The sequence below is a fragment of the Triturus cristatus genome, chromosome 6 (genome assembly GCF_964204655.1).
Source record: "Triturus cristatus chromosome 6, aTriCri1.1, whole genome shotgun sequence".
In the NCBI taxonomy this organism is placed as follows: Eukaryota; Metazoa; Chordata; class Amphibia; order Caudata; family Salamandridae; genus Triturus; species Triturus cristatus.
The window spans coordinates 734,908,092-734,920,781 of NC_140589.1; the positions used below are offsets into that span (position 1 = coordinate 734,908,092).

General features: G+C 45.7%; 1 protein-coding gene across 1 annotated transcript in view; it reads right to left on the reverse strand.

The window, feature by feature from the left end:
• Positions 1-12,690, reverse strand: part of LOC146817794 (fatty acid-binding protein, brain-like) — a 334,168-nt gene that overhangs the window by 134,927 nt on the left and 186,551 nt on the right. The window contains exon 3 of the mRNA XM_085611263.1: positions 211-312. Coding sequence (XP_085467389.1) covers positions 211-312 — 102 coding nt within the window. The remainder of the gene's footprint in view (positions 1-210; positions 313-12,690) is intronic.

The following is a 12,690-nucleotide window of genomic DNA, read 5'->3' on the forward strand; positions in this document are numbered from 1 at the left end:
TGCAACTACCGGCACAAATTAAGCATAAGCCCTTTGTTCCTGTGCAACCCTAAATGAGCAAGCTTTGCATAGTTTAGACATGTACAAGCGAAAGACATGAATACGCTCAGGAGATATTTTCCCAATACGTACCTCAAGCTTTTTTTTGCATGCCTACCAAAAAACTGAGCATATGTAACTAAAATCTCCATTTAGACTTTTCATACTTACCATAACCATATTCCCCTCTTTAATCTCTCTAACTAAGGTAGTTTCCTTTCCGTCCCATTTCTGTATATGAACCAATTTGTCACCATCCATTTTTAGTACAGACTGCAAGAAACAACAAAAACAGCAAATCATTAATTAATAAAGGCAATATAGTCTTTTTACCTTACATTGTACAAAGTGTGTATTGGCTTGGTCTTTCAGTGGATTGATGGTGTGGGTAAGAGCCTGATGATGTATGAATAAGTGCATTAGGGTCAATAAAAAAATGAACGGATGGATGAATGAATGAATGTGAGGAAGGAGATTCACTTGCGTGAATCTGGGTGGCTGGATCAATGGGCTGAACAAGTGACTAATTATTAGAAGAATGACTGAGGATGAATGGATTGGTTAATATGCTGTAAAGGTATAACCAGGAAGAGGTCCATTAGGGGGGTGGCCAAGAGGGTGAACAGATTAAGTGAGTGGAGACTGAATCTGGGCACGGTGACCATGCTTAGGCAGACAAGGCACCCGCTAGATGAGAAGTCAGAACCCAAATTCCTCAGGGTAGTTCGGAAGTGCAAAGGATATAATTAATATGCAGAAACAATGGTGTTCAGAGCAAATTAAAACAGGTATCTGAGCCGTAAACTGATACTCGCACAACAGGAGCTGCGTCAATATCTATTGAATGAAGCCAAGGAGATCTGGGAGGCGTCACAACATCGGATATATCAGTGAGGTGATAAATCCAGTAAAATGCTCCACAGACTGTGCCAAGCAGATGGTACCCCGGCCGTTGCGCCCACTATTCAAGGTCCAGATGGGTCCATATACACGACACCGGAGGGTGTTGCGGGGTAGTTTGCGAGGCACTCCGCATCCCTATACGCGCGGAAAGAGCAGATCTCTGCCGAACTCATTGCGGAATTTCTAGTGGACTTTCCGCCTCGTTGGCTCCCCGCCTCTGTCCGGGAACGACTAGAGACCCCAATCACATTGGATGAATTGACTGGCGCCCTCAATGCGCTACACCCTGGTCATGCCCCGGGTCCCAAAGGGTTCCCCATGGAATTCCTCCGATCACACATGCATCTTCTGGGGCCTCATTTATTGGCGACCATCGTGGAAGCTACAGACTTGGCAAGTCTGCCAAGGGACTGGCGACACGCAGAGATTGTGCTCTTTATCAAGCCTGGATCCTCCAGAGGACCCCTCTTCTTACCGCCCCATCTCACTTATTAACTTTGAACCCAAACTGCTAGGGAAATTCCTGGCGGATCGCCTTCGGGGGTGTATCACAGACCTGATCCACCCTGATCAGTCTGGCTTTATGCCTCAGAGAGCCATAAGGCACAATATCAGACAAGTCCATAACGCCATCGCTGGTGCCCCTACCTTGGGCCGACCAGCTGCTCTGTGTTTAGCCGATATTGATAAAGCTTTTGATTCGCTGAGCTCAATCTTTTTCAACTGCTCAAGGCGATCAATTTTGGACCCCGCTTCCTGACATATAGACGCCTGTTATATACAGACTTGACGGCATCAGTTCGGATTGCGGGACACCACTCACACTCTTTTCTGATACAGAGGGGTACCCGTCAGGACTGTCCACTATCTCCATTGCTGTTCGCCCTTGCAATCGTGCCTTTGGCAGCCTGTCAGAAGCGACCCGGTGCTCAGGGGGTTTGATTGGTCCCGATCATGGTCAGATCGTATAGCGTTATATGCTGACGACGTTCTCTTTTTCATGACAGACCCTTGGTACTCTGGACCCCGTATACTGGATATTCTTAGGGTATTTGGAGGCACCACAGGCCTCCACGCCAATCCCGCTAAATCCATCTTATTCCCAGTGTGTGTACATCAGGGTAGCGAATCATGGGCCACACAACTCTCTCGGGCAACAGATGGGTTCAAATATTTGGAGATCTACATCTTCCCATGCCCCAAGATTTCCTGGGCACACAATATTACCCCATTGTTAATCAGTCTTAAGAATGAAACGATGATATGGTCCGCTCTCCCCCTCTCCCTCTACGGACGCTCAGCCATCTTTAAGATGGGTTTTTTGGGCCCGATTCACAGAAGACAAAATCCTAAACTTACTACTTTTGGTATTCACAGAAGTTAGGATTTTGTCTTAAGTTTGTCTTATGACAAACTTAAGACGGACTTAAGACAGTCTTAAGACAGACTTAAGACAGTCTTAAGACAGACTTAAGACAAACTTAAGACAGACTTAAGACAGACTTAAGTTAGGATTTTGTCTTAAGTTTGTCCTAAGTCTGTCTTAAGTCTGTCTTAAGTCTGTCTTAAGTTTGTCTTAAGTCTGTCTTAAGACTGTCTTAAGTCTGTCTTAAGTTTGTCTTAAGACAAACTTAAGACAAAATCCTAACTTCTGTGAATACCAAAAGTAGTACGTTTAGGATTTTGTCCACAGTTAATTCTGTGAATCGGCCCCTTAGCCTCGGATCCTATACCGCCTCCAAAATTTTCCTCACCCTCCCCCTCGCGCTTGGTTTGCGCAGGTAAATGCAATACAAAACAATTTCCTCTGGGGTGGTGGAGCTTGTGCACAGTCCACGTACTGTGGGAGGATAGCGGCAGCTGATATTTACTCCTACTATGTTGCGTCTCACATCCTTGTAATCAACGAATGGTGGTATAATTTCCCTACAGATCCAGCATATACTATTGCGCATGCTGTAATGGAACAAGTCCCTCTTCTCCACTTATTGTATAGCTCCACACGTTTAGACCACTTACCACCGGCTGGCAGAGTAGCCATACAGTTATGGAGGGCCAAGACCAGACAAATGGGGTGGAAAGGGAAACTCCTGTGTGGCACGGTACACACCTTCAAACAGCAACCACATTGGGCGGGTTCCGGGGATGGGACCTGGTGGGGATCTCGACCCTTGGGGATGTAAAAAAGGGGCAGTACCTTAAAATCATTCCAACAATTACAGACGGACTTTGGCCTCCATAAGTCACAATTATATAATTTGTAACTGCTCCGTCACGCACTCTCCCCCAGATCCGAAATGTAGAGGCTCTCCCCGAGTTCCAGTTCTTGGAGGGCCGCCTGCTAATGGGGGACCTTGGTCTACACAAAATCAGACAAATATATCAAACACTGATGAAACACCCACCCACCACCCTCGACAAAACCCGACTTGCCTGGCAGGCAGACATTCCTGAATTAACAGATGATGATTGGGCTGAAGCGATTGCCAGCCCGAGGGGCGCGGCAGTCTCCACACGATACCGGCTCATCCAGTTCAAATACTTACATAGAGTATATTACACTAGGGTACGACTGTAGCGAATGGGGGTTATTCAGTCCCCAACGTGTCTGAGGTGCGGCGGGGAAGATGGGTCCTTCCTACATACGGTTTGGAGCTGCACAGCTTTGCAGCGCTTTTGGAACAGGGTTCGGTCATGTCTTAACGAGGTGCTGGCGTGGGTGCTTCCACTCGACCCACGGCTGTTTTTACTGCACTCCATCGATGACACTGGGGGAACCGCTATAAACAGCATCTGCTGTTCCTTGCCCTTACTATCGCCAAAAGGGATATTGCACAGGGATGGAAGGCGTCATCTCCCCGACCATAGGCAAATGGAAGAACGAATTAGATAAATGTATGGGTGCCGAGATTGCTGTCTTTGAGGCCCGGGGTTGCCCCAGGAAACATTGCAAGATCTGGACACGGTGGGTGACATATCGTGGAATTGACCTGCCCCCCCTGCCCGAGGAGGATCCATGAGCGGCACCCTCTGATCCATGACGTGTATCACCCTATGTTATATCATTTGGTCGTATTATTGCTCTGCTATGATGTATACTTTGAATCTGATGAATCATGTGCTGTATTATGGAGAGTGACAACTGTCTGCATAATGGTTGTATTATTGTTTTACCTGCATGTTCGGCAGGTATTGTTCATTATCATAAAAATGGTTACTGATGCAAATATTATCCTTATGCTCACACGGGTCATTGTAGGGCTTATGCCCATTATACTGTAAAATAACCAAATAAAATATGTTAAAAAAACAACAGGTATCTGAGCAGGGAGTAAGTGGCAGCTGCGGCAAGGTGTGGATCACAAAGTAATGTCAGGCAGCTTTAAAGGACAGCTATACCATGGGCCTTGCACGTGTGTTTTTATCTCGTTGGATCTAGATCATGCATGAAAGAAGCTGCAAACACAGGCCTATATTTATTAACATTTTGCACCTGGATTGCGTCACTTTTTAGACGCAGCCAGGCGCAAAATATATTTTGAGATTTACTATGCCATGTAAAGCCTGTCTACAGTTAAATGACTTCCACCCAGGATTCCTTTAATCCATGAACATAATTAGATGACCTGCTAGTGTATTCTCAAACCAAATACATAGGTTTGACTACTTTCCATTGTTACCTTTCTAGCCAGTCTCTTCTCTTAACCTTGGATCTGTACACCAAATGTGTTTACTGGTATTAAATTTCCAATTCACTTTCAGCCTTGGTTCTGTTAGGCGAGTGCCTGACATTTTCTAATACTATTAAAACAAGCATTTGCAATGCAATAGGTCTCGCATTAGTAAAAGTTTGAGCTTTTGGCGTTGCAAATAATAATGCAACACCAATAGCTCTAATTTTTAGTAATGCGAGGCCTATTGCCAACAGACAGCTACACAAAAATAACGATGAACACAAAAATCACTCTCAATAGAAAGCAACAAGCTCCAGACTCCAATGCCAAACAATTGCTTAACCTCAGGGTGACGGGGTGCCAGGTCGAACATTCGCAAAATGTTTCAGTTACTCTCTCCATCTCGACGGCAGGATACAGTCTTGTTGCATAATAACAAAATAATTAATCATAAATAATTTGTAAAACGTGAAAACTTGTGCCGTGGTTGCGTTGAAAGGTGGGCCAGGCGTTCCTCCAGTGATTGCGGCCTTCAAATGCACAGGATGTCTTTTTAATTCAACTGCTGATTAATATATTTAAATTCAATTAAAGAAACGAAACAAAAAGCTGAATGCTGGCAGTACTGACCCAGCCTGAATCGCCCGGGGACGCGTGTAGGTTTCCAAGAAATTTTTGTTCCATTTACTGCTGCGCTGTGAAAGGCGTTAACGAAGGGGTTGTGTGGTGCCCGAGGCGGATTCTTAGATCTTAATCATAAAAGCCTTACGCACGCACACCCAGATTGACTTAGATAGAGTGGCACAGACATCCATGCCCATGCACTTTTAAAGAAATACACAAACCCGCACACTCAGCTAGAAGGGAATTCCCACACAAAGGCGGCCAAAAAGATTACATTATGGACTTGGCCCATTTAGAGGTGCTGGTAATGGTAAAATCGACCGAAAATAATGTTTTTACTAAATGTAAATGCAGGTACGTAGCTTCAGATGGGCTGTTTGGACGGGACACCCCCTTATGATTTCTGAGTCCGGTCATGCTGCGAATTGCCATGCCAGGGTGCAAGGCGGGCGATCAATGGGCAGGTACCGCCGCCATGGCACCTCATTTACGAAGAGTCAAGAGAACAGTTAATGCTATTTACAACCAGCTCTGATAATATGAAAAGACAAGCGTGACCAAGGCGGACCGCACTGAAAGCGGACCACGCTGAAAATAAAGATACACAATACCATCACAAAACACATGCCAGCAGGGGGAGGAGAGGCTGTCAGGCCGGGGGCACCCACCTTCCTGCGCAGCCGCAGCTGGCCGGTAAGGATCGCCAGCAGGGTGGGGTCAGGCTCCTTCACACTCACGCACACATGCCAGCACGGGGTGTCAGGCCGATCACGTGCACATGCCAGCAGGGGGTGTCAGGCTTCTCCACACTCACTCACACATGCCAGCAGGGGGGTGTCAGGCTCGTTCCAACTCACTCACACATGCCAGCAGGGGGGTGCCAGGCTCGTTCACACTCACTCACTCACACATGCCAGCAGGGGTGTGCCAGGCTCGTTCACACTCACTCACACATGCCAGCAGGGGTGTGCCAGGGTCGTTCACACTCACACATGCCAGCAGGGGGTGTCCGGCCGATCACTCTCACATGCCAGGAAGGGGTGGGGAGGGTGTCTGCCGGGGGCACCCACCTTCCTGCGCAGCCTCAGCTGGCCGGTAAGGATCGCCAGCAGGAGCATCTTGAGCAGCAGTGTGTTCTCCATCCTCGTGGCCGTGCGAGGGCTGCTCTCTGCCGAGGGTCACCGAGCAGTGCGTGGCTGCGCTGGGAAGAGGCACTAGGTAGTCAAAGGGGAGAGGAAGGTGACTCAAACGGCAGGGAGTAAGACAAAAGGGGGTCGAAGAGGAGGCAGGGAGAGGAGGGGAGAGAGCTGCGAGGGAGGAAGAGAGGGGGCCTCAACGGGCGGGAGAACCTGAGCGTGGGCTGAAACGCCGGAGGGAGGGAAAGCGAAAGCACGCCATGCGCTCACTGGCTGAGGGCGGCTGGTGCGTGTGTGCTTGTTGGCGCAGGGGGCGTAGAACTCGGCGAAGCAGGCGCTGCAGGAGTTCAGCAGGTGAGAGCAGGCCGAGTCGGAGTACAAGATGACCAGCGGGTATTCCGGGGAGTACATGCCGGCCCAGCGACTGCGAAATATTCGTTGTTGCTTTGAATTGCGCTTGCATTAGTGGTTTGCCTACCAGGCACTAGGACCGGGGGCTCATGCCGATATGTTTAGCTGCCCGGGGACTGCCCCAGGTTAGCCAGCGATGGGGGTGGCTGGCCCGCTTTGGATTACACTCGGGCAAGACTGCCCGCAAGTTCTCTCCTCGCTTCCCCCTTCAGCCAGACCGGGTTTCCTGACAGCCGGGATCACAGATCCTTTATCCTGTCCCTAGGGGGGGTGATAGCGCGACGGCCTAGGGGTGCAAGGCACACTACACGCGTTGTGTAGAGCAACACAACATAATGGCTAGAGCGTGGGACTTTGAAGCTGGGGAATCCAGTTCGAGTCTCGGCACCGACCCTCAAACATCCGGTGATTCTGGGCAAATCGCCTAGCTCCCAGCGCTAAAAAGGAATGGGCCCGCTTGTTTACGCTTGAATGAAGAAGGCAGTATAGGGCGCCCTGAGCACCAACCCTCCCGTTCGCTATTAGCGGATGTAGCGCGGCATGTAGTATGACGGAGCGCGCATAAGGCTCGAACCTGTTAATATGTACACATTGAAATGGCGCAAGGGGCACGAGCACTGGAGTTCGAGGGCTAGGTAATTACCGCAGCATGTGGGTACCAAGGTACAGGTGGCGCAGGTCCATCGTACCTCTCTGGTGTGGTTCTTGTATTTTTACCGCTGCGCCATAGCCATAGTTCAGGAATTGAGAGGGGCCCGAGTCTTTATGAGCGCGTTCACAAAGAAACTACTGCCTCGAGCCTAATTAACACGGCACCAAGCAACAGCTGTACACGTTACATGCAAGCGCCAAAAGCCCTGCGGATGCCCAAATGCTGCGTTTTTAACGAGTGAATGTTCACGAAAGTGAAACTGCATGCTGACTTGAGAGGGAAGGGGGACAGGAGATGTGCACGCCGCGTGGCTGTAAGCGCGTACACCAACTCAAATCCGCCAAGAGCCTGCGCGTGCCCATCTCCTGTCCCACTTCCGAGGCAAGTCAGCAACAATAGATCTCGCTGGCGACAGCGCTTCGCGCTGCGTTCGCCAGGCGAGACCTAAAAAGGAAGGAAGCACTCATAACTAGGCCTGGGCGGCAAATTCCGTTCCGCTCGCGGAATTTGCGGAATTTGCGGAATTTCGCGTTCCGCGGGGGACGCGAAATTGCTCAAAAGTCTGCTTTCCGCGATTTCGCAAAATTTTGGCTTGTTCGCGTTCTCAACATGCATGTTCGCGAGATATTTCTCCTCGAGCACGCAAACAGCAATTGCGAACAGGAAAAAAGCATCGCGAACAATCAATTCCGCGTGTTCGCGGAATTTCTGCGTGTTCGCGGAGATTTTTTACCGTTTCGCGGAGATTTGCGTAACGCGATTCCGCAAATTCCGCCCACCCCTACTCATAACCACACAAGAAATATCAAAAGTCATGGAGGGGTACATGGCTCTGACATCTTTCCACTTGGAATTGTTTTGCTCAGTAAGACCGAATTGGCATTTTTTACTTAGGGGATGTGTATAAAGGGAAAAGCTTAATGTCCTTTCAAATCTAAAGGATCGCTAACTCTAGCTAATTCCAATTTGTTTTGCTTCCTTCAGCTGCGACATGCTCTGCGACCACACATATCACCAGACGCCCACTTCCTGAATACAATCCGTTTGAAGCCAAGATCTTCCTGGGGCACCTGGGGAAAGGAGCCATCTCTCTTATTTACTGCTCATTGGTCAGTCATGCCCCAGATGGCTTCGATCTGCTCAGACAGAAATTAGTAATTTGGGTGGGGGAACTTTATGAGAATGACTGGAGGGAGGCCTGTCTCTCGCCCCGTGAAACAGTGATCTCCTCCTGTATGCACATGATTCACATAAACTACCTTTATGCAACTTATCTCTCTCTGCGCCACTTGAACCGAATATCTCCCAATGCCACGCTGCTTGCATGTGATATGCGCACCCAGCTGCAGAGTTCCTCCATATGGCATGGTGCTGCCCGATGCTGCGTTCCTTCTGGGACGGGGTGGTTTGGGAGCTCTCTGCGGTTCTTGGGCGCTCTGGAATTGGCTCCGCGTAATGTGCTGTTCGGGCTAGTGGAGGAGGTGGGGGCCCATGAGCTAATCGTGTTTTCCTTGGGGGGGCCTGCTTGGTGGCCACGCACATGCAAACAGCCGACCCTCCCATCAATCTTATTTTGCCGCAGCGGGGTAGACTGGTGTGCACAACAGGAAAAGTCTGTTTATGCTGCTTGTGGGTGTCCCCATAAACAGAAAGGGTGTGGGGAAAGTGGTGCTTTTTCTATGGATTATCGATCTAATGTAATTAATATCATCTGCAGAAATGTTGCCATGTCTTGAAGTGTTATTCTAAGCAGAGGCCTTATTGTATGTTATAATGAATGTCCCTGCTGCAAAATTGCAACAAAGTTGGTTATTTAAAACAAATTAAAGTCTAATTACTGAATGGGATTCTTGCTAGGTGATGTTTACATGTGTTCAAGACCTGCAGCCTCGTTTTTCTTAAACATTACATCAGTATGTGTCTATAGTACAAAAAATGGCCTCACTAAATCATTTCAGGTGAGTGGTAGCATAACAACACCTCCACTCCTACATCATGGCAACCATCAACATTTGTCCCTAAATACTTGTAAAGGAGAAGTACCGGCACTTCTCAATAGCACACAGGTATCCTTGACCAGTGAGGACCTACATTTTACAATTCCATTTCAGCCACTGAGTGCGTGCATATCCAACTTTAATCATTGTCTCCCGGTCACCCAAATGGGCTGGAAACACAGCCCACGCACTTCTTTCACCCTGACAGGCAAATGAACAGAGAAAACAAAATACGATATGCAATAAGATACCATCCAACTGCCCATAAAAGGGTGTTATTGCATGTAGTCAAGCGATACTTCTGAACTGACCTATATTGCTTTTAGAGTGACCGAATTAGGTTCTAACATGCCACCAGACCCAACATGTATGCGGAATAAACCAAGTAAAAGCAGAGATAATTGTATTCTTTATGTTATTGCATCTTTAGCATATATTCTTTAAATCTAAAACAACGTTTTTAATATATATATATTTTCTTATAAATGTATAGTGCAAAGAACCTTTTTCTTCAAAAGAACTGTATATATATATATATATATATATATATATATATATATATATATATATATATATATATATATATTCACTGAAAAAACCATAGGTTTCACACACGTTATAGTTAGGAATTAGCATCTAAAAAACCTTGCAAATTCAGTGAAAAAAACCATAGGTTTCACACACGTTATAGTTAGCTGGACATTTCACTCGTAAAAAACCAATGAAATTTCCCCGTTATAGTTAGTTAAGCTAACTATAACTCGCGCGCCCGCAATGCACTGCTGATGACGTCACATATTACATCACTCATGACATGGTCAGTGACATCACTCATGACATCACTGATGACATCTCAAATGACATCACTGATGACATCACTGATGACATCATCCAGTGAATGTGTGTTTTTCTGAAAATTAAATATGTTTTATATATGTATATCTCAAGGTTGATGGAAGAATAAATGAGTATATAAGTGTCTAAATGGATGATTTGTTTTTGAAAAATTGATTGTATTACTGACTGATTAAGTGTATCTTTTTGAATACATGGCTAAGTGAGTAATGTTTAAAAGTGTAAATACCTGTATCAGTCTCTCACTGCATGGGTTGGTGAGCAGCTACATGAGTGTCTATATAGGTTATTAGTTGGTTTTTTGAGTATCAGTATGAGTGTCTGAGTGTCTGTATGGTTCAGTGGGGGGTATTACGTAGTGCATAAGTGCATGAATGAGTGACTCACTGTTTGTATGTGTTGAAGACAGCATATGTGCAGGACTGTATGGGTGGAAGAGTGTGTGTATGGGTGTGTTAGTGAGTGAATGGCTGTCTCAATAGTGTCTTTATGAGTAACTACATATGTTTTAAACTAGTATATGTGACTATTGGTGTATATAAGTGAGTGTATGTGAGAGTGAGAGATTGAAAGAGTTCCTGTATGAATAAGTATGTGTTTCTATAAGTGATTGTTTAAAAGACTAAGTATGTGTAAGTTTCCATAGAAGTAAGTGTGGTGGTGTGTGTATAACTGTATATGCAAATAAATGTATTTTTGATTCTTTATTAGCATGAGTAACTATGTGTGTGAGTAACTCTATGGATGAGAGGCATTGTGTTACAGGATGTATAGGTGTATGAGTACATATGATGTGTGAGTACACGAATGAGTGACTGTACAGGACTGTTGGTGAATGAGTGGATGTTTATGTGGATCTTAGAATTATTGAAGAGGTTGTTGTAATTGGTATTGGTATGTCCATTTTTTTGAAAATTTCAGTCTCTATTTTTGAATGTGTGTATCAAAGGTTATATTAGGGTGAGAGGAGGTCTGCCACTCTATCACATGTAATATGTGACGTCATCAGCAGTGCATTGCGGGCGCGCGAGTTATAGTTAGCTTAACTAAATATAACGGGGAAATTTCATTGGTTTTTTACGAGTGAAATGTCCAGCTAACTATAACGTGTGTGAAACCTATGGTTTTTTCACTGAATTTGCAAGGTTTTTTAAATGCTAATTCCTAACTGTAACGTGTGTGAAACCTATGGTTTTTTCAGTGAATTTGCAAGGTTTTTTAAATGCTAATTCCTAACTATAACATGTGTGAAACCTATGGTTTTTTCAGTGAATTTGCAAGGTTTTTTAAATGCTAATTTCTAACTATAACGTGTGTGAAACCCATGGTTTTTTAGTGAATTTGTATGGTTTTTTAAATGCTAATTCTTACCTATAACATATGTGATTCCCATATTTTTTTTTATTGATTTTGTATGATTTTTTTATAATAAATTCTTATATTAAATGTGTTTTTTTAATAAAAAAAACAAGTTTTTTTTTAACTTCTTATTCTCTTAAAACACTATGTTTTTTTTAAAAAAATTCAGCAATATATCAAGTTTTCTCTTTTTTTTTTACAAAACAGGTAAGATATATTAGTATAACATAGAAAATATATATATATATATATTTTTTTTAGTGCGCATACGGTAAGCGTACAGTTTACGCAATGTCCGTAATTCATCTACTCTGTTTGCGTATAGTTACGCAATTTGCGTAGCCGTGCGTACTACGCGTGGGGCGCGTAGGCGTGTACGCTACACGCGCACGTTATGCGGAAGTGTTGTGGAGTGACTGTTTTGCGCATGCGCGCGAGCGCGTGTCTTTTTTACGCGCGAGCGCGTGTCTTTTTTACGCGCATGCGCTCTTTTACCGTAAGCGCACCGTAAGCGTAACGTAAGCGTAACGTACGCGCACGGTGGGTCATGTGATCATGAAACACAACTTTTGATTGGTTGAAACTACTTTCAGTTCTAGAACTCTCCTACACCACACCCATTCCCCTCATTTCTGCTTGTGATCCCTTAGGAGAAGGAGCTGACTTGTCTTTGTGATACGATGGCAGACCAGCATTCTTCTACTGAGAGTGAGGCTAGCAGCACCACCATCAGGCAGAGAAAGAGGAAACAGAAGAGCTCTTTCATATGGGAGTATTTCAGTTTTCCAGAGGGTGAGAAAAAAGTTAATGCTGCCTTGGTGACTTGCAAGCTGCGCCAGCGTGTACTTTCGCGAGGTAATCCCAACAAGAAGTATTCCTTCGGGAATCACACTATGTTGAGACACCTTCACGACGTACACCCTAGGACACATGCTAGACATACTAGGGGCAACCCTAGAGTAAGTCAACCAAGCACATCCACAGCAGCTCAGCCGAGTTCTTCTTCGGAAACTCCGCAGAGCCCTTCATCTGTGGGGGCA